The sequence below is a fragment of the Aulonocara sp. 'chitande type north' Nkhata Bay genome, linkage group LG17 (assembly GCF_057382095.1).
Source record: "Aulonocara sp. 'chitande type north' Nkhata Bay isolate Kocher_YH1m ecotype deep benthic linkage group LG17, A_spYH_male_GT1.1, whole genome shotgun sequence".
Lineage (NCBI taxonomy): Eukaryota > Metazoa > Chordata > Actinopteri > Cichliformes > Cichlidae > Aulonocara > Aulonocara sp. 'chitande type north' Nkhata Bay.
This window is the reverse complement of record NC_141360.1, coordinates 37,436,283-37,458,873: the sequence shown is the minus strand read 5'-3', so window position 1 is coordinate 37,458,873 and position 22,591 is coordinate 37,436,283. Positions and strand designations below refer to the sequence as shown.

General features: G+C 39.4%; 1 protein-coding gene across 3 annotated transcripts in view; it reads left to right on the top strand.

The window, feature by feature from the left end:
* tbc1d22a (TBC1 domain family, member 22a) overlaps positions 1-22,591 on the top strand; it is a 164,953-nt gene that overhangs the window by 96,136 nt on the left and 46,226 nt on the right. For all 3 annotated transcript variants that reach the window (XM_086268938.1, XM_086268939.1, XM_086268937.1), the window contains one exon: positions 16,949-17,024. In XM_086268938.1, the coding sequence (XP_086125064.1) occupies positions 16,949-17,024 (76 nt within the window). The remainder of the gene's footprint in view (positions 1-16,948; positions 17,025-22,591) is intronic.

The following is a 22,591-nucleotide window of genomic DNA, read 5'->3' as shown; positions in this document are numbered from 1 at the left end:
AGTGCCTAAAATTAGCTGTTTTTTCGTGGCTTTATAAATAACTTTATAACTCATAAAAGCTGTTCGTAGATGCACTACACTGTGTTTTGTAAGTTGTATTATAACTTCACAGAAACCATCCAGACAATGTTCAAAGAAGTAAAAAAAGCTCATTCTTAACCAATTAGAAAACATAAGAAATAAAAATGTTAATTAAGATGAACAATATTAAAATAAGCCAGTAGTTCATTACAGTTAACTCCTGTTTTTACCATTTTTTTTTTAATGATATAAAGTTTTGTTGCCTCATTTCTTATTAATGTGACTTCTGGACTGGATTATATTACATCTTCTGGTCACTCCCAGATGGTCCTGCTGAGAGTTGAACTGAAAACCCAGCTCTCATGAAGGAGTGGCTTGACATGGCATCAGTAAAATATAACACTAATTATGCTTTGGTTGAACATTTGATTAACAAGTCCAAAACAGCCTTCAAAGAGAATGACAATGCTCAGCTTCTTTTTAATCTCCATACAGCGTGGTAGTTGCTTGTGAATTTTTGGTTTCGGAGGGTTGCACATAATGGACGACTCAGCCAGTAGCTACCTGACATTAGAGCAATGTGGATGGAGCGGGGATTTGCAACACTATCTGACCATCCAACACGCAGTTTGGACAGACCATAAATCCCACCTAACGGCACCTTTCCTCTGTTTTCCTTGGTTATAGACCATTAATTTGAAAAATAATTGCATCTTTCCACTACATAGGGCAAGTTTTACACCATAACTCTTTCTTCAGCATGATTTTCTTCTGCTATGTGTGCGTGCATAAAATAACGGCTGAGATAATCGGCTGTACAGACGGTGTGGAATGTTACAGCGTTTTGGTGGGCTGGTATTCCTCTCTGTTGCAAAGCTGGCAGGACTTCTTGTGTAAGCATTACATACAGTCTTTCTGTGTGGGTTTCAGAAATGTGATCGTCTTGCATATTCTAAAGCGTGCCCGAGTGTCTGGAGGCCAGATAATTGCATACAGTCCACATCACCAAAATTCATTTTGTTTCATCATTTCTTCCCAAACCGTCTTGCCCACGAGCTCTGTTAATCGACCCGCTCTCAGCGGTCATGGTTGAGCCATCTGTCAATTCTAAATGTGCTTGCCTGGGCTGGCGGTACATTTGCTCTCAATAGCAACATTGTTGCTTAGCATCCCCAATTCTGCATCCATTTTGAAATATATATTATATATGTTTTATTATTTCTTGCTGTGTTGTAAGATTAAAATCTTTGAAAAGTCATTTGTGCTATCAAAAAAAAGTAGCCAGCCCACTTCCCTTCATCTTAAAGCAGCAGCATTTTAGCTCCTTTTGAGATGCTAATGATACCAAAGTCAGATGTTACTGTTAGCCGTGGCAGCTGTAATTGTTACTTACTGGCAAAGTAAAAGAAACATCTGCCAAGTCTTAGCAGTGGGAATGATGACTGTAGTATAAAGTAACACTTAGGAGAATTGCCACTGCAGTAAGTGTTAAAGTATATTTACCAGGCAATATGCTTTTTGTTGTATGTGTTTTAAGGGTAAAGGACAACACCCTGAATCTTGGTAGCAAATTTTCACCAAAGTGAAATCAAAATTAGGCTTATTTCCAGTTGCCTATTTTAATCTTGGATATTCTTGCCCTATTTATTTGCCTTATTTATGCAGTTTTTCAGCTCTTCCTGTGGCTCATTTCCTTTAAAGGCCATTCTCCCTTCTTGTGATTGGCTACCCCTCTGAGCTGTGTGTTGGCGATGACCATATTTTGTTTTCAACTCTCGAGAATAGAAAAAAGTGCCTGAAACGGAGCATTTAGAGCAGTCGGAAGGCTGAGCTTGATTGGATTACCTTTACAGATGCTGTCCTCAACATTGGCCATTAATAGGCACGTTTAATACGATATAAGCACCCAGCATTGGAACAGTACACATATGTAGCAAAAAGTAGGGGAAAGCAAAATAAAAATACAAATGAATAAACCTTTCAAACCCATAATGTGTTTAATATCCAAACAGCTGTTTAAGAGACACTTCAGTATCTATCCTCTCATCAGAAGCCACTATATTTTACATAGGTAGTGCATAAGGCAGCTAATCTGCTCTGTTTTGACCTGCAAAACAAAGTACACACACACACACACACACACACACACACACACACACACACACACACACACACACACACTCTCACAGTTTCTCCACACCAGTGTTTAATCTGTGTCTCCACCTGAGATTGGGATGGGGATGTAGTTTTACTATCCACAGTCTGCTGGTGGTTTTAATAGTTAATTGGAGTATCAGAGTAAGGTGTCCCGCTCTATGGGCTGCTTAGCCCTGTTAGCCGTCTCCTCTGGCGTCTCTGTGTAGCTACAGTGGCAATACGCACCTTAGTATCACTAACATGGATAATAGGTTAACTGGATACATCCAGATTAACTGAAGTGTTTCATTTTTAAACTGTTGTACATCCCGCCTAATATCACACTTGTACACAGAACGATGTGTGCTGCCAGACGACTGAAAAAGCTGCACTTAAACTGAGCCTCTGTGCGGTTAAAGCAGTTGGCTCATTACCTGATATTTGACCATCAAAGTCAGAAAAAGCACAACCTCAATTTATTAGCAACTGTTTTCTATTTAAATGCAGTTATAAAGATAGTCTCCCCCCCCACCCCTTCACCCCCATTTAGGACTACTTTATGGACCCTGCATCTTGCACATCTCGTTTTGTATTTTTTGCGTAGTCATTTATTATTATCACTGCAGCTTATGAATCACACATCACTGTCTTTTGTGATGCCAAATTTGTTTGTGATCTATCACAAATAACAAGAAAACGCATAGATTTCTGTCAAATGAGACAACACAGACTCATTGCCTTTAGGCATGCCGATCATGCTTACTGCTCTGCTCCGTCACCCTCCAGAGGCTCATTCTGAGGCAGAAAAAGAAAAGACTGCAATATCTTAACAGATGTTTATCCATGCTGTTTAATAGATACAGCTGTGCATTGAAAATAGTGTTAATCAAATACCAAAGGTAATTCGTATTAAGGAGCATATTTAAATACAAAGTCCATAAATAACTATCAGTTGGTAGGCTATTCATTCAGGAAATTAATAGACGCTGGGCCTTGTTGCCCCTGAGAGAGAAAGACAGAGAGCTGCAGAGCAGAGGAAGTAAGAGAGAAGAATAGAGTGTGTGTCTTTGTGTATGTTTTTGTATGTGTATGGCTGTCCCCACGCTTGTGTTTGTTTGTGACCTTGGCTCCAAACTAATTATGTGCAATGCACCAGGGAAGCCCATGCTTCCCCCCTAATGCTTTCTAAACAATCTGACGGAGGCTGAGTGCCTCCGCGCCATAATTAGTTGGTGATCCTTGCTCTGACCTCGTCTTAGACCCTCTCACATCCACTATACACTATTACACTTAACTGCGGCCATGAAGGTGGGGGTCCAGGGTTGGCTGGTGGCAGAGTTTGTCTGTGCAATTACATTTGCAAGCTGCCTTCTAAGCACCTTATATTTCCAGTGTTTTGTGTGGAGCCTGTGCCACACTGGTGTCAACTTGTTTTGAACCAACTGGTGCAAAGTGTTTAAAGTTTAATTGCATAACAATGCAGAATAAACTTTTAAATGGGGATGTTTGAAAACCACTAAATGGTTGGGAAATTTCATGAAGAGAAATGTGTCTTCTTCCATCCATCCATGAACCACAGCTGGTGTGCTTTTCTTGCTATTTTATGTAATTACCTGGTGTACAGTGGAAATACTTTTTTAAAACTGTAAATTGGCCATTAGCTCTGGTTTTAGTACTTCACCACCACGCTTCTCTCTCACCTAAAAGTGAACAGAGTATTTTTGGCTGTCAATTCACTTAAGCGGCTTCTCTAATGAGCTGCAGTTTTAATTGGCAGCAGTGCAGCCCCCGCCTCTAAAGAGCATGCTGGGATGAAAGATAGGTTGGAGAGATCCAGGCTATTCTGATTTTGATGTTTTACAAAATCAGATGGACAATTTATTTTGTGAGGAAACATGACCGCTCTCGTTAGTCTTCACGGTTCTAGATCATAAAAATGTCGACAGATGCCTTCTTTAACCGCTTGGGATTTTAAAAGGAACATTGCTCATGTTAAGAGCATGTGCTCTTGATGTGTGCACTACCACACACACGCTGCTTTACTGGACAGTGAATGGCAGTTTGATGGTTAAATGATTGAGGATTGATATTTATCAGTCTTGGCGTGACCTATTAAGTGCTGTTAAGTGGATGCGCACTTGTGTACTTGTGTGCATTTACAACTGCCTCAACCATATAACGGCACACAGTCCAAAGTGCTTCTCCAGTGCCTCTTTTATTGTCTCCTACGGTTTTGATACGCTGGCCCACTCTTTAATTTAAGGAAAGTAAGTAATACCATTGCACAGATAAGAGCTGATGGTTCACAAAAGCAAACATCAATGTGACAGACATCATGTAAAAGCCTGCTATGTTTTCCAGCTTAAACTACGGGCCGACTGATATCAGATTTTTTAGACCAATACCAATATTTGATTTAAAAATCCTGTTACTGTTACTTACTAAGATAATGCGTCAGTGCAATTAAAAAAAAATAAATATTTGTTTTATGTTCACAACAAGTCCTTGTTTCCTCATTTGCTCTTTTCCTGACTCTGCTTGGATCAGCTGGTTGTATTTCTGGTCTTCTGCCAGTAGGGAAGTTGTCATCTGGTGGACAGATTATGCAACATCAACATCAATCATACCATAGTTGATAGGTGTTTCTACTTTTCATTCACCAGCTGTTATAAATACCATACCAATATGGCAAATAGCTCATAATGGCTGATATATCTGCCCCACTAATATATGAGTAAAGTTAGAACCTCCCTGTATGTTACATTTTGAGCTCTCATGTGTTAAACCTGTTATGCTACTTTACTAAAATCTGCTTCTCACAAAGTGTTTCTCAGAAGCACTTTGTAATGATTTGCTCTTTTAAAATAAAGTTAAGTCAAGGTTTTAGTTTATTTCAGTTTGCTCTGGTTGTGCCTTCAATTTAGGCTTTGCTGTGTTGTCAGCTTCTATGATGGTCTTTAATTTTAAGATACACTGAAAAGCTTAATAGAGGCAGGAGTTGAAGAGGGATCATCTCTTTAGCAGGAACGGGAAATACAAGTGGACGGCGCTCATGCTCATTTAGCTGCTGTGAATTTTTATACTTTATTCTCGTTTATGATCAACCTTGATCATAAAGTGATATTTTTTCATGTATACTGCATATATCCTGCATTAAACAGAATGGTATTAAATATATGGACTGAAGAATCTAATAGTTTTTTGATATTATCCTTCACATCTTTCTTTGAGTTCATCTCCACTGAAAAGCAATTAGGAAAAGACAGCTAACATTTTTCTGACATAATGAACGAAACATGACACAATTAACTGAGTTACTTACCTAGAAGAAATTGTTCAAATGGGCCTAAATTTGCTACTTTTTGATTTTCTAGTCATACGAATAAAGTGTTTTTAAGCCTTCCTGGATCTCTAAGATAATACATGAACCCTCACAATACTGTAAGAATTACAATGAATTTATGTATTCCTTGAAAAGAAAATAGGTTCTACAAATGGCTACATTTCACTAGTTGACACACAACTCTGTTAGACTGCCCGCCTGTTGCCCCACTCTCTCTAGCAGCCAATTAGCCTTACACTGTTCTAAATTGGACAGCGCCTCTGGCTAACTTTACTAATTTAACTTGTTAAAATTGTTCCATATCTCCTGTTTCCATGAATCTAAATGAAACCGTCATCTCTGCTAATATTGCATTGTTGATTTAAACATGTCTTCTTAATCCTGGGCCATAATATATGATTAATGTTGCAATAAAAACAGTCAGTCAAAGCCTGAGTCATTTAATATGTGTCATTTTACAGCACAGATAGCTCCCACCTGCATCTCTTGCTGTCTAGCAGCTACAGTATGTGGCTTCCCTGCACAGCCAGGGAGCCTGTGTCTTACCTGCCATGCCCAGCGAGGGAAATGAAGTCAAAAAGTTTAAAAAGTCCATTATTCCGCCAGCACACCCCTGAGGGCTCTCAGTTTTAAAGCCAGCAGATGAAAACCTGCCTTTTATGCTAATTCTGCAGATATGCCTTTTGCAGCACAGGCTCTTAAATGTATTTTCCCAGCACAGGACCTAATTTTGAGATATTTAATTTCGCCTTGGGATGTGAACTTGTTAATACTTCAGCGGTTGTCTTGACAAATGGAGGTCCTGCATGAAAATGTCTCTGACCCCTTTTAGGTTAAAGTGCCATGCTTGGACATGCTACTTTGTGCTATGATGCAGACTTTGGAAATGTAGATTTATTGCCCCCCATCAAGCACAGCATTGGTGCTTTAAATTTAACTTCTCCTTCTTGTGGAGTCGTGAATGGATTATTAAAGTTTATTAAAGTTTTATTAAAAGTCTCAGCAGGAATAATATTGGGCAGCTTTTTCAGCACTTTCAGGATTTTATATACACACCGTGCACTGTATGCTGAAGTTGATCATTTCCAGAGGAAACTATATATTGTCAAGCCCTGGTCCCATGAATGCTTCTGCAGTTAAGTTATGACCAAATAAAGAGTAATGAAATGGTATGAAATATAAAAATATTAAACGGTCAAACGCTCCCTCTCTTACTACTGTGCATGAGCTGCCTCCAACTCATCCTTTGGTGCACAATCCAATCGTAATGTGTTCGTTCATTGTCAAGGCAACCATCTGTTTCCACGGTCGCAGTAAAGATGGGGGTCTCCCCAGAGTGAGAACAGGGGTCCGAGGAATGACGTGTAGCAGACGGTAGCCAGACCAAACCAGACGCCATGTCCTGTTCTGGTTTCCCCAAGGGTCTCCTGCCGTCAACCTGGGCTGTCACTCAGTGCAACACACACACACACACACACACACACACACACACACACACACACACACACACACACAAGGAGTGATCTGCCAGCTGGTGTGTTTGTGTGTGTGTGATGCTTGACAGAATGTTTGTGTGTTGTGTGTTTCCTAAGCTTTTTTAATGAGCCTGTGTATGTAGCCACTGTTGGAGGACAACTTAAGATTGAACACATTCACCTGCTTTTATTTTTTTTTAATAATTTTCAGTTATACGTTCTTGTCCTGCTTCATCTGTTATTCTTTGACAGATTAAGTAGTATCAAATTAGCTGAACTTGTTTGTGTGACGGGTCAGTGGAAAAGGAGGTGGTAACAGCTGCTGAGGAGAAGAGGTGAGGAGACAGACTGGAACTGAAAAATCAGACACAGAAAGAGTGGATGGATAAAAATTATGTAATAAGGATGGTGGATGCTGGATGAGAACCTTGTTAGCAGGGAGACGAGCAGTGTTGATCGTATTAGGGGGCATGTAAAGCCAGCTCTTACACTGAGGCAGTGTCAGAGTTCACTGATAAGCGAGAACCTTATAACCACCCCTGCCTAATATGCTGCTGGTTCTTCTTGTGCTGCCAAAACAGCTCTGACCTGCTGAACCTTGGAATCTACAAGACTTCTAAACCGCATGTCCTATGGTATCTGGAGCTAAGACATTAGCCGTGAACTCTTTAGGTCTTGTAAGTGACGAGTTCAGGCCACCACAGATCAGACCTGATCCAGCACATCCTGGTTTTTGCCCACCATTCCTGCATCCAGTGCTTTTCTACAACAATTGTTTATTTACAGCTAAATATATTTCAGCTCAGTTGTTACAAGATAGTTTTTATTCTTTGCCTCTGTGTGGTCATAATGTGGTCTGGTCAGTGTACTTAACTGACATTTACTTCTATATAGAAGAGTGTTAACTTATTAAACTCTTGCAAAGTTGTTGAACAAAGGAATGAGTTTGCATTCTATTTAATGTCCTTTTTTAAAGACTCAATTGAAGTAATACAAGTGATTATATAGCAATCGTTTGCAGCAACAGTCGTATTATTTTGCACATTATATTCCAAAATAATATGACTTATGATCATATGACTTAGAACTTGTGTAGGGAAGAAGAACTTCTGTTTAACGGGAAAAGATTTCTGGCAGAACAATGAAGGGGCATTCATACGCTGCAGCCGGTTAGTGGGCAAAGAAAAATAGAGGAAAGAAAAGCTTAGAGAAATGCCAAACAAAGACAGGTGCTAAGTGACCAACAGGATGAATCCGATATGGATATTCCTTGCTGTCAGGCTATTGATGTTTGCCTACCAGCTTTATTGATAAATGCAGCTTGGTATCATCTGGATAGCAGCGGAAATGTATGCGGTGTGGTTTGTTTTTTGTTTGTTTGTTTTTTAAATAACATAAATAGAAGTGGTCCTAGCACACAGCCCTGTGGAACACCATTCGTAACTTTCTAATATAGCACACACAGCACTGTGCATATCCTTTAATCCCAGTCATGTGTTACAGCTTCTGTAATAAACCTTTGCAATCAGTAGTATCTAATGTTTCTCTGAGGTCTATCCAGACAAGCACAGGACAGTTTGTTTGAAGCTATTAAAAGATCATTAGTAACCTTCAGTAGTGCTGTCTCTATGCTACAATAAACTTTTAATCCTTACTCAAACTCTCTAAATAAACCATTCATCTGTAAACGATCACATAAGTGATTTGCAACAATTTTTTTGTGGGTTTTTGTGTTAAAGGAAGGCTATGAAAGTACCACTTTAATTACAGCAATGTTGCAATAGCTGTTATTGTTTGCTTCTATGTTGAGCTGAATTGTGCAAGAGACATGGACAGACCAGGTTACGGTCTACTTTCTTCAATGACCTTATTTCTTAGAAGTTACATAAGTGAGAAATGTGGTTTCTGTTAATAGTTTTAGGTAATTAGGGAAACAGGTTCAGATGTAGATGCTGGTCATTTAAGTTCACAAGGTTTGAGAGAGGTTTGTCTCTCTCATTTCTTTGTCTGTTACCAGATACAGTTTATAAGATGTAGAAAAAGCAGATTTCTACTTCAGACTAACACAATATAAAAGAAGATTAAATGTTTTTTTTATATAACCTGTCTTGTTGGGTGGGGTGGGTGGGGGGTTCTGTCCATATATCTCTTTATACTTTAATTTCAGAACTGTATAAATTGATATTTTCCTTTAGTCATTAGACATCCAGACTTCTCAAACTCTAAGTATTGACTAAAAAGAAGGAACTTCTACAAGAAGTTTAAAATTGGCAGCTGGCAATTATCCAAAACCTTTTGATCAAAGACTAAATTCAGACGAATAAAAAAATCAGAGAAAAAGTTCAGAGCCAGCATAAAGTATGACATTAAAGATGGATCTCAGTCCAGTCTAAAACATCTTAAACTGTTTGGTGGACTGCCATTCATTTTAGTATAAATATCCATGATGCTGGGAGGAGGAATCCCAGACTTCCTCTTTACTGTGAGCCTGGGTTCACATTTGGTTTTTACTGAAATTTTCATGACTTTTCTTGCAGCAACGCCAGCAGGTCTAAAACAAGTCCTGAATGGATTGGTACAGCAAAGCTTGGAATGAAAATCTGTGCTTCCCAGATAATAAATCCTTCTCTATAGGGATTCATAACCATCTCATTTGTGTAAAAATTGGTCATATATGACAAGTTATCCATTAACATAACACTGCCGCTATTAATCACAGCTCCTTTAGTGTTAATGAGCAAATGCTAGCAAGATTTGCTAGAAGCTAGCAAATCTAAGAAGCCAGAAACAGTGAACGTTTGCATTTTAAGGTTTAATTTAAAACACGCTGCCGCAGATAGTCTCACCAAACCTCTGCCTCAGCCATAGCTCCTTAACCTTGTTGATACTCTTTACTAATAGTCACACTTAGGCTTTTTTAGGCTTAGTATTTCTGCATCTACTTTTATAGAGAGGCTCATTACAAATGACTGTATCCTATTGTAGTGTGTGAAAGGGTGTGTCATTAATTCTGATCGCCAATGTTTATGTATATACCTTAAGGTGACAAACGTTAATATAAGTGGGCCACTGCTCTAATCCAAAAACCTTGAAGTGGATGCAATCATAGCCCTCCTTAGGAACGAGGTCCCATCTCATATCCTGCATTAAAAAGTTACTCAAAACACGTAGTCTCTTAGTTTGAGGACAATCTCACTCACACTCTGAGCCATCAAAGTAGTCACTGCTCTTTTAGCGTGGCATGTCTTTTGGGTGTTTTTTTAGTGATGTGGAGGTGCTGCACAATGGCTCTGTGACTAGCACAGTAATATGGTTAATGAGCATCGCAGGAAATTCTCAAAATAAAAAAATAACATTGTCTTTATTGAACTGCACTGCTGCACCTCAGATTTTTAGATGACCTTCCTTGTTGCACTGCCAGTACACGTCTGAGCTTACTGCTCTCACAATCAAGGCCAAGATGCTGAAAGCACCGTAAAAAATCAGCAGAATAAAATCAGCGCAGTCCTCCTGTAACTTTGAACAGCTGCGGTCTCCACCTTACTACAATCATCATTTCTCTCTCCTTTCTCGTTCTTGTACCAGAATGATGGATCATTGGCTTGTCCTTCAGTCTTCTCTGCGACATTGTGTCCATTATTTTCTACCCTTTATCTTGACCTGTCATCTCTCTCTTTTCCTCCTCCTCCTCACCCTTGCAACGTTGGTTCTGTCCAACTTGCTGATAGACATCCGGTGCCACAAAAGGAGGCAATCTTAGTCCAGCATGGAGCCATTGTTGAGTCTAATAGAATGGACTGTGAGGTGAAGGGGAGCTATTGATTCGGCTGACTGAGAGCGAGCAACACAGTGAACAAAGGAAGAGAGAACGGAAGGCTGTTGACACCCGAGAAAGAGAAAAACAAGACAGTTTATGTTTGTGTGACGCGCCTCCGTCCGTTTATGAGGGGCAGACCGGAGCAGTTCCGCTAAGTTGCTGGGTCAGATGTGGTGAATGGACAGATGGAGAGGGAGGAAGAGAATGCATGAATAATAAAAGGGTGAGAGTTGATTTCCTCGTGTTGCCTCAGCTGATCAAACATCTGACATATTGGATTTGACAAAGACAGGAAGTGAGTGGAGAGGTGAGGCAACAAGCTATAGGAAAAGAGGAGAAGAAGTGAAAGAGGCCAAAATGCTAAAAAGAGAAGAAAATGCGAGCATATTGTAAAAAAAGTATCTTATTCTCATCACAGATATGTTTGAGGGAAGAAAAAGATAGATCTGACTCCAGTACAATTAGTCACAAAGTAAAATGCAGAACAGCATGGAACAAAATGAAACACCAGGGAACAAGCAAAGCAGAGGAGACATAATAGGTTATTCAGAACACTTAGTCAAGTCTAGCCTCATTAACACCACCAAAGTGATGAAAATAGACGGCGAAATGGAGAACATAAGGCGGGAGAGGAAATGACTTCTAGTAGTGGTGGGCGATTAATCGAATTGTATTTTCAATTATGATTTCAGCCTCAATCGCTTATGAAAACGGGACAATCAAGATAAAACCATTATTGCGCTGCGTTTGTTTTCAAAATGACATTCAACTTTTTGCATTGTGCTATCAATCTAGTGCATCCCGGTTCTTTAAACTGGTGCGCTTTTTTTCCTCCCGTACAGCTCATATTCATTCATTGTTTATAATAATAATAATGGATTGCATTTATATAGCGCTTTTCAAGGCACCCAAAGCGCTTTACAATGCCACTATCCATATACTCTCACATTCACACACTGGTGGAGGCAGCTACAGTTGTAGCCACAGCTGCCCTGGGGCAGACTGACAGAAGCGAGGCTGCCATAACGCGCCATCGGCCCCTCTGGCCAACACCAGTAGGCGGTAGGGTAAAGTGTCTTGCCCAAGGACACAACGACCAGGACAGAAAGCCCGGGGATTGAACCAGCGACCTTCCGGTTACAGATGTGCATCCCAACCCCCTGAGCCACAGTCACCCATTTAGCGTAGATCGAACTAAGATGTAAAAAAAGGCGTCTTTTTTGTGTATCTACAGCCAAGTTTAAAGGTCAAGTGTCACATTAAGAAGCCAGTTTATGATTTACTTTTTAGTAAGTGTTACTTTCCCCCAGGCCGCACTATGAGAATCCTGGACGAGAGGAAGTAAAAACTGAAAGTGAAGGTTTTGTAAGTGAGCGTTGTTTGTGTAAGGCAAGACCTTACCCAAACAACCCCCTCAAAAAACCCAACAAACAAACCAATAAAAAGAATCCACTGCATTTTTTCCCCACTTATTTATTTGTTTTTCAGCTCATTTGGCTGAAGGTCCGACGATCTCATGCCATGCAGAGGCATCTGTCGTCTTTCCATCTGTTCACAGTTCACGTCGCTAGTCCTCATAAAATGATCACCTAATGGGTCCTCATACAAACTGTGCTCAGGTCAAGGTCGTGTGTGTGTTTGTGTTTGTTTTTTTTTGGTTGTTTTTTGCAAAACTATGAATTGTGATGGATTGCAAGCCAGATGAACTTAACTGATGTTATGGTTAGCAGATTTCTGTTTGAAGCTCCAATTAATCCACAGTTAAATGTAATACTATAATGTAATTTAAAGTAATTGTAATTACAATTATTATTTTTGCCATATTCGAGTAGCCAAAACAAAACAAAAAGATTTGGAGGTAAAAAGAAAAAACACAGACTAACAAATGAGAACAAAGGAAACAAAGTAGAGGGAGGGATACATTAAGGAAAGGGTCTTAGGTCACTGATAAACTGACATTATTAAAAAAAAAAAACTCATTCAAAGGTCAATTTTGATAAAACTATGAAAGATTAAAAGAATGAGAATAAGAAAAACACATATCCTTTCTGCTGCCTTTTTTATGCTATTCTGTGCAGTCAGGCAGAACTGCAGCAGTGCTCCAACACCAAGAGTAAGCTACAAGAAAACTGCAAGCTAGCAAACATAGAGTATGTGATAGAAAGTGGAGGGATGAAAAATGTAGTTCGCTCGATGTTTTATGAGAAAGGAAATATATTCAAGTCATTTGCACAAGAAAAATAGAAGAAATGTAATTGAGTTAAAATTGCCTGTTGCCCCAGGTTTGTCTGTTCAGCCGGAGAGAAAAGTGCCTTATGTATGACAAATAATTTACCTCTGGAAAGATTGTTTAAAAAAAAGAAAAAAAAGAATGAAAGAAAGGAGACGGGCATGAAAATGTAAAGGAAAACAATCAGAAATACCTGAGTGCGCCCGATGCACTTAAATGAGTCATACCTTTAACACAAGCAGATGTAGTGTTCAGCACAAGCAATCATTTTCAAAGTTGCCATTCGAAGATTGGGACCGACAAACAAGACGGTGTGGATGAGCAAAAAAGTGAAAGCAGTCAGACACATGAAACAAGAAAAATGTGAAGCAAACATAGAAGTCTGATGAGGTTGAAACAACACTGGAAAAAAGAACTGGTGGTGTGACAATAGGACTTTAAAACAAATAAGAAGAGGGAGAAATGGAGAGCAAGAGAAGGGGACAAGGCACAGGGAGTTGATTAAAGCCAGCAGCTTCAATAATGCAAATGTAATTACTTGTACTGGCCCTCACACTTGCTTAGCACGTAACCGCATTAACACTGGGGTGGTAGAAAAAGAGAGCCGGAGAGACTGAGGACAGAAAATGGAGGCAATGAACAAATGTAAATGAGGAAAAAATAAAGCAAAGTTGAAAGGTGGTTTAGATAGTGAATAGAAAAGTAGAATAGAGGACAATGGACAACATTTTAGAGAGAGAGTGTAGAAGGAAGAGCAGGAAGGTGAGATGATACCAAGTGTTGGGATATCGTAGCTGTGAGAAATACAGTTAATTCTCAGGGATAATCAGGGACACTGCTGGCAGCTGTGCTTTAATGTAGCTGTTTCCAAAACTATTAAATGAATTTACTTTCCATCCATCCACCCATTTTCTTCCGCTTATCCAATTCAGAGTTGTGGGGGTGGATCCCTGAAGGTGAGAGTCAGCCTGGACAGGTCACCAGTCTGTCACAGGGCTAACACGTACAGACAGACAACCATTCACGCTCACTTTCACACCTGCGTGCAATTTAGAATTGCCAATTAACCTAACCCCATGTTTTTGGACTGTGGGAGGAGGAAGCTGGAGTACCCGTAGAGAACCCACGCAGACGCCAAGAGAACATGCAAACTGGATTTTCTGACCAAAAGTGCATACACCACTATGTTTCATAGTTGAGTACAAATGAACAAAAATGCATTACTATACCCATGTTCATAGGAAATAAAACACTGAACTATAGAGCTCGACTGGTTTGTCGGTGGGGCTGATAAGTCGGCCAATATTAGATATTTGTCAGTATATTCTATCACCATTCATAAGGGCGTATTAAGAAAGTTAGGAGATAGGTGATGATGTTACACATTTTGTCCTACAGAGGTCACTCTGCAGTTTCACTGTTGAAAACACATTTGAAATGCTGCAGACAGTAAACAAGTAATCTGCAATTTGTTGTGACAATAAAACGTGATTATTTTTAAAAAATGAAATGTCACATTGTTGCATTTGAACTCCATAAGGTTCATAAATCCCTATGCATAGCAAATGTTAGGTGAATCTGTTTATTCTTTATGCATCTGAAAGGAAAAATAGGATTTTTTTTTTATTTTTTTTTTTTAAATCACTAAATATTGGTGTCAATATCAGTTGGGCTCTGGTGAACTGGGAGCTTGGGTTTCGAGAAATATGGGAGCATATATTTAATGTTTTTTACAGCTAAGGAATAAAGCACTAGACCAAAAACATTTGTGTAGAGGTATGCTAAGAATAGTAAAAGTTGCATTCGGGGACTATAAAGTGGTGAAAGGGTGGCGACTAAGGGATAAAGAAAAAAAAAAACTGTAGGAGGAAGGAATGCAGTTTTTACTCTGCCAGCCACTGATGGACTCAGGAGGACACGAGTGCCTCAGTTCTGCTGTGCCTGAAGGACAACTGAAGCTGTTTATTGCTAAATGACTTCTCTTGCCCACCTTTATCCCCCTTTCTCCGTCTCATTTTCTCTCTCCCTCTCTCTTTTTCTGGGATGGTTTGCCACATCAGCTGTTCTCAGACCACACTGAAATGACCCCTCAAGGAAATGTAATCCTCGTTTTGTGTGTGTTTGGACGTACACGCACACACGCAAAATGCTTATGTGCTGTTTCACACGTGGATTGTATTCTGCAAGTTCAACTTACACTGCCCTCTGTTGTCATTTTATTCATCTTTATTATAAAAGCCATAATATACACACACACACTCATTTAATCTATCAGCATCCAACTAGTGACTTGCTGCACCTTGTAAAGAGAATGTTTGACGGGCAAATATGGCTTATGTTTAAAGGCAGCGTGTATTTTTTAAACACTTGCCTACTTTATTTAACAACCCAAAAAGTTTTATTTATTTCTTTTTTCCGCCTAAGTTGGCCTCTCTGCAACATTACACAGTGAGGCTACCTTTCCTAGCTAGCATGATTATGTTACATTTTTAAAACTATATAGCAATGCTACTTTTATTAACCTGCGTGGTTATGCTGCATTTCCAAAACTATATATGCAACTACTTTTTATCACTGTATCGAGCATGGTTGTGTTACACCTCCAACTGCATACTGAGGCTACTTTTTGCTAGCTAGCATGGTTAGGCTACACCTTTGAAACTATATAGCGCAGCTACCTTTTACTAGCTACCACGGTTATGCTACAACTATATGTAATATGAACTTGAACTCTCCTCAGTGCCTGTTCTTTCCTAGAGCTGATTGACTACAAAGGAACATATAATGAATAAAATTTTATACAATAACTCTGTTATTTTTGTCACATTAAGAGCTAGCTACTTAAAGAAGCATTTCCAAATTATCTTCATTTCCTTATGACACCATAGCTTTTGACCATTAGCCAAAATTAATAAAATAAGATCAATGTTATGAGTCAGAATGTCAATGGAAACAGTAAAATAATCACTTCTTATTATGTAGCCTTTTTTTGAGCACATGACAATACTTGAAAGTCCATTTAGAGCTTTGCAGGCTTATGGATCTCTTGAGTTTTGGTTTTACTTGCAGCTTTATAAAACCACCTCTTCTATCATCGAATTTTAAAACTGGATTTATTTAGCCGAGATGTGGCACAGGAAATCTTTAAATGATATAATACATGACATGAAGACCTTGGTGATAAGTACCTGCACAACAAATTTGACCCATTCAAGCCTGATCTCCCTTTCTAAGAACCTCATTCGTAATCAGCCTTTTACTTTGCCTGCAAGGTTGGAGCTGCAAATGTTTTGTTATGGCAATATTAGTTAGGTTGCCCATTTCTTTATTTACAGTTTAAAAATGACTTAGGCTTTGTGTGAGGTGTGAAATAGGCTCTGGCAAACACTCAAAATTTCTAATAGCTGCAGCACTTTATAAAAAAATATTCTGAAAGACTAAACGGAAAATTTCAGACCCTTTCACTGTGCGCTGTGATACACAGACGCTCGGGCCAAATAGCTGCGAAACGTCAATGTGAATCAAACTGCATTAGTTTTCTCAATGAGGGATCAATTTCACGGCTTGTCGAGCAAATTACAGAGAAATATGACAAATATTCCTGTAATAAAATATCTGCTTGATCTACTTAGCTTGTGCTTTTATTCCCTTTTCCCTGTACTTTGTTGTTATCTAGTCACTTCAGGTTCACAGGACTTTTATCCACTTGCCAGTCTGACCTTCGCACTGCTTTTCCCGGTTGCTTGTGATGATTTATACATAGTGTTTGAAGGCTGTTTTGTTCTTGCATTCATTTTTCTTGGGGAGTAAGCGAAATGCATAAGTACCAACAAACGTATTAAAGACCAACTATTTAAAGGTACTTTTACTGTTGCTTTATGAGCCTTAGGCCATTTTGACTGTGTGCTTTTTCTTCTATTCCTCAGGACAACTATACATTTGCTCAGCCAGGCATCCAGAAAAAAGTCAAGGCCCTAGAGGAGCTGGTCAGCAGGATTGATGGTGAGTCATCTGCCTGGCTTCCATCCGTCCATTCATTCATTCACCCATCCATAAAGTACTTTCTGTTCACTGCTCTTCTGTTCCGATTTAATTTCTACTTACCTGTTCTTGCTTTTCTGATTGTTTAAGTTCTTTTCCTTTCCATTGCTTCCTATATTACCCACTTTTTTTTACATTTAACATTTTCATGTAAAACATGAAAAATACATAGTGTGTTCCACAATCATTCTATTTTTCTTTGTAATAGTCAGCATATAAAGGACTGATCGAGCGAGCCACAATGACATTTTTGAAGCCTTATCATTAGCATTATAGCCTGGACCTGATCATTTTTCAGAGTGAGGGTAAGATGTTATCTCAGTTAGCAAGTTACAGCCACAGACTGGACATAAACACCTGCTAATTAAAAAAAACAAAACATACATTATGATAATTTAATTCACTAACACCAAAGCACAAACTTGTGGGACCATCTGGACCTCACAGTAAGCCATCTTTATCCTGGTACCAAGCTGTAAACATCCTGTTTTCAAGCTCGAGACCAGTCTTTTAACGTTAGGAACCAGCCTCGAGGGGCCATTGGAGGAACTGCAGTTTCTTGCATTCAAGTGTTGGTTTCATTGTTCAGCTCCAGAAGTTTCTGCTTGGGGAAAATGGAGGGAGAATATGAAGGAAATGTTGTTTATTTTGTGTTTTCATCTGTTTTTCTTGTTTGTTTGCTTTTGGAAATGTATTGTTCTTATCTAGAAGCCGTTTCTAGTCCAGCCAGGGAAATCTTAACTTTGTATATTTATGTACATTTTATATATTAAGACTATTGAGTATATTGGCTTCTGCATTCCCCCTCTAATAACATTAACCAAGTCATTAACTTCAAGTACCCTAGTAGGACTTTACTGTATGCATATAAATATCTGCTTGTTGCAGAGAGGAGGTGGAAGTGGGAGTAATTGGACTGATTTGACACTCTGCAAGGCACCGCAAATGTAAAATGAATAAAGAGAGAAAGCAAAAATAACTCAGCATGCCCTTAATGAGCCCACCCCCCAACTTTGAGTTAACACTTAAACTCTTTGTTTTTAAAAAAAAATGTATGTGTTAGAACTGTATATATTACACACCAGCCAGTTACATTTGCTTTCACACCTTAATTCTTCCAGGCTTATCGTCACTTTCTAATGACATGACATGAGAATTGTCTCTCGCTAATTTTCATTCCACTCGGCTGTCTGGAAACGTGTACGTGCTAGTGACTAATAGCACAAACCAGAGGCCTGCTGAGGCCTGGAAGTTAATGTATGCACACCGAGTGTACTCATACGCAGCTCAGTGACATTTCACACATGCTCTCAACTCGGTGTTAATTAGCAAAGCTACTTTTCCCTCTCTGGTCCCGTTGTCTTTTCCATTTTGTCCAAACAGTACACATGTCACCTGGTTTGAAATAGTTTTCCATCCAAACTTTGTCACTTAAAACTCGTGCAAGGTTTGCAGCAGCCCCACGATGCATTGTGCAAAACAAGGGCTTATCAAAGCAGGCTTTTGTACAATGGTCATGTTCCCGGCTAACCTTGGTGCCGTCCCACCACCCTGTCACCCGCTCTGTCAGCCACAGGGAGGGGAGGACTCATCCTCTGCATCCAAATGGATGGAGGGTGTGTGTTTGTGCGCGCGTGTTTGTGTGTGCGCAGGAATCTGAATGTCAGAAAAAGTTAGCGAGCAAATGCAGGCCTGTCTGTTTGCATGTGTGATTGTGACAGAAGAGGTCCGTTGAAGAGCATGCACGTACGACGGTTGGTGTGTGTTTAAAAAAAAAAAATTGTGCGTACACTTGTGTTTGTGTTTGAGTGAAATACACAGACACACACACGGGAAGGGAAAAAAGAAGAAGAAAAGTCCTCCACCTCATCCGCAGTCCACTTCACCCCACCCCCACCCCACAACAGCAACGACATAAAAAAAATGACTCGACATCTTTACTGTATCTTTTTCCATAAGTGCCCTGTCATCATAGTGGGGGCAGAGAAATTTTATACCTCGCTAGGTTGACATTACCAGCTCTAATGAGATCACAGATAGCTTTTATCTTGTGTTACGGGATTGTTTTTCGCCCTGCTGTTGACATACCATCTGTTTTGAGAACAATAGCCTCTCATCGTTTCCAAAATGACCTATCAGCGCTTATCAGATGCAGGTTTATCCAGAGTGGTGTGTATTTTGATAGTGGGGTGGGGTCTTGTCTTATCCTAGTCCAGTGGTTCCCAAACTTTTTTTGCTAGGCCCCCCTTTGTTTTACAAGAAAAATGTTCCCATGTGCAAAAAGGGCTTTTTCTGTCCCTGCCTTTCAGAATAAAAGCCTCAGATTGCTACATAGTTTGTTTGCTGTCCTCCAGAAGAGGGAAAAGGAACTTAGTTAATACGCAACTGAAGAACATGTTACACAAATATGGTGAAGTAATTCATGAATAAATATTAATATAAATATTTTAGAATATTTCTGCAATTAGAAAAAAGTTAGAAACACAAAGCAGAGTTCTCTAAAACAAAAGAAACAAACCTTCATAGTTCATTAGAAGAAGACAAGCCTACATTTGTATGCAGCACTGTATCGACTTAATCAGCCAGACTTCCTTTTTTAATCTTTTGCACAAAGAGGAGCACAGCTATCCATCCATCCTTTTTCTCTCACTTATTCTTATGTTAAAATGAAATATTTGTATTAATGTCAGGTAAGAATAACTTTAAAGCAACACCTCTAAGAAAAAGATTCATTTTAGTGATGGAGATGATTGAAAGTTTTAGCGGATATTGATCTTGCAACTATAATATTCACTATTAATGCTACTGTGAACTAATATCTTAGTGGGTCCAATGGAGAAAAACACTTATAAAGGGGTCGAAATTAAGCCTGGTCTAATGGAGGTTAGATATTGTTCATAACTATATTTCAGACATATTTGAAGAACAATTTCAGTTAATAATTCACATTTTTACCACTCAAAGTATTTGAAAAACCATGTACTGACATTTAGAGGAATTTGCTCTATGTGGCTAACTCTAGTAGCTGCTACCATTAGCTAGTTCCTCACCAGGAGCCTATGCTAAATGCAGCTGCACTGCTCCCTTTGCGTGGGGTTATGCCAGTTTGCTCTCACATAACTGTCTGCCATTCTTTCTTATTGTGTTTCTTGCTAATTTTAAAACTAATTGCTTTGGCTTCAGAAACATCTGAGATCAAACCGTTAACCAGTGAGGGCAAGAATAATTAGTTACAGAGTTACAGAGAGTGCAGTGTTTCATGACTTTCATAAGACAAACTGAGTAAACGGTAAGTCGTAATAAAATTACCTTCTCTTCTAAGCAGAAGAAGGAGGTGAAGTGACCAAAAAAAGTGAAATGGCAGTCGCTAAAGGAGAGGCAAGAATACTGTGATCAAACGACGTGTGTGTGTGTGCGTTTGCGTGTGGATACTCTATTCCTGTGAGGTTTGTGTTTAATTACAGTGACACAAATTTAATCCCAGAGAGGAACAAATGGTTCTGGATTTGTGCCAGGAAGCCCCGGCCTGTCCTCAACATTTGGTCGATTTAGCGACGCTAATCTTTGGTGTTCACCCAAAGAAATCCCCAAAAATGCTATTTCAACATCGTGACTGCATTCAGTATATTACAGACCTGGACAGACATGGATATTAAAACCACTCAAATAATCTTTTTTGTTCTCCATGCACTTTATTTCTCAGTACAGTATAAGCTCATATTGAACTTGAAGTAGGGAGACCAAAAAAAAACTGCAAGCACTTGTTAAAAATGAAAGATGTTTATTACTTTGCTTCTTTACTTTGATTCGTGGAGTTGAAAGAGCTGTTGACATCGTTTCTAATCTTTTACTTCGAGACGCCTTCATTTCTGCCTCTGCCTGCCCGTCCCTCGGTCGCTCCTCCTCTGTAATTATCCTACTTTTAATAAGTGACGCTAACTCCCATTAGCCTTGCTTAACGCTAGCACATGTTCCTCCTCAAAAGAACAGCCAGTCTGTCAGCATGTAATGTTTTTCTGATCTCTTTATCGCTCCCTTATCTCTGTCTGTGTATTTGTTACATGCAAGTGCATTAGCGCGAGTTCATCAACATGCAAATTGCTAAAAGGTGAATTTATTTATGCAAATGAGGGGATGTACTTGCAGCATGCGTGCCTGACTTTAGTAGAAAGGCTGGTAGCTGCACTGTGAGACTGTATTGCATAATGAGAAGCGAGGAAAGCTGTTCTCATATGTTTGGGGGAAAAAAATCTTTAGCTAATTTGGCTTTCTTGTGCGGTAGTTTTGTTTTAGTATTTTATGTTCCCAAGATTTAAGTGTTTTTTTTTTTTTTAAACTGCAGCAGTATGTTTGGCTTCCTTTTGTTTTCCCTCGTCAACCAAAGGCCCCCACCTCCCGTTTATTTTTTTTACGCCTTATGTTCAGGCCAACTGTGATGCCATTTAACCTGATTTTTTTCTTTTTGTTTGCTTGTTTGTTTCATATCTTCCCACACAGTCCTCCACAACCCCCAGATACTATCATTTGCAAGTTTTCTAACATTTTCTTTTTCAAGCGATTCACAGATTTCTTCACTACGGTCGTTTCAGACCCTTCTTATCCAAAGCCTTACCGCCACGGTGCAAATCTGCTATCACATTGGTCACTTGTGCCCTCAAAAGTTGAAAACACAAGGTGGAATTTTTGCATATTACGTGGCCTTTCTTTTATGTGAAGTAAAAGGGAAAATAAAAGTCTGCTCTCGCTGTGCTTTGTGCTGATTAAACTTTTTCATTTTATAGAGCTGCGTCGTGCAGGAGAGCGTCAGAGTGTCTGTGTAACAGTTAAACAAATAAAGTGGGATTTGGGGAAGCTAGAGACACACACAACAGTCAAGATGTGTACACACAGCATGTCCGTCTAATTAGTTTACTCCCTGCAGAAGGAACCAAGCCTGTGTCTGAAGTAAATAAATCTTAACTCCTTTATACTTAGATACAACTTCACTGCATGCCATTTTAAGATGAGATAACATATGAGATACTTCAAACCATATTTGGGCAACTATTTTACATTTTTTAATTCTGTTACAGCAGTTGAAGTAATATTTAAAAAAAATATTCATCTGTCCTTCTGGCAGCAGAGCTGAATCAGTCTGCTAGAGAAGTGGGCCAGAGGGTGGTCAGGATTATCCGTGATGGATAACAGTCATTTCAGTGACCTCCTCTCCACCACAGCTTTAAAAGTGCACAGTTGGCAGCCAATCGCAGAGCAGCCTTCCTAATCATTTTATCAGTCTGCCAGTGTCACCTGCTCCAATGCTGCTCCCCACAGCAGACCCAGTCCGCGGCATTTGCCTAACTGTTGTTTTTTTTTTTTTTCAGCTTTGTTGTTTGCATCTGTTTGAGCGAATTATGCCACCCGAGCAGAGTTTACTAGTGAGAAGCCCGTCACTCTTAATTTGAAAGTTCAGTTGATGCCTTTCAGTCCTCTTTGTGTTTTCCTCACAACCTGGGCAGGTTGCTATTCTAGCAGTTCCTCATATGATT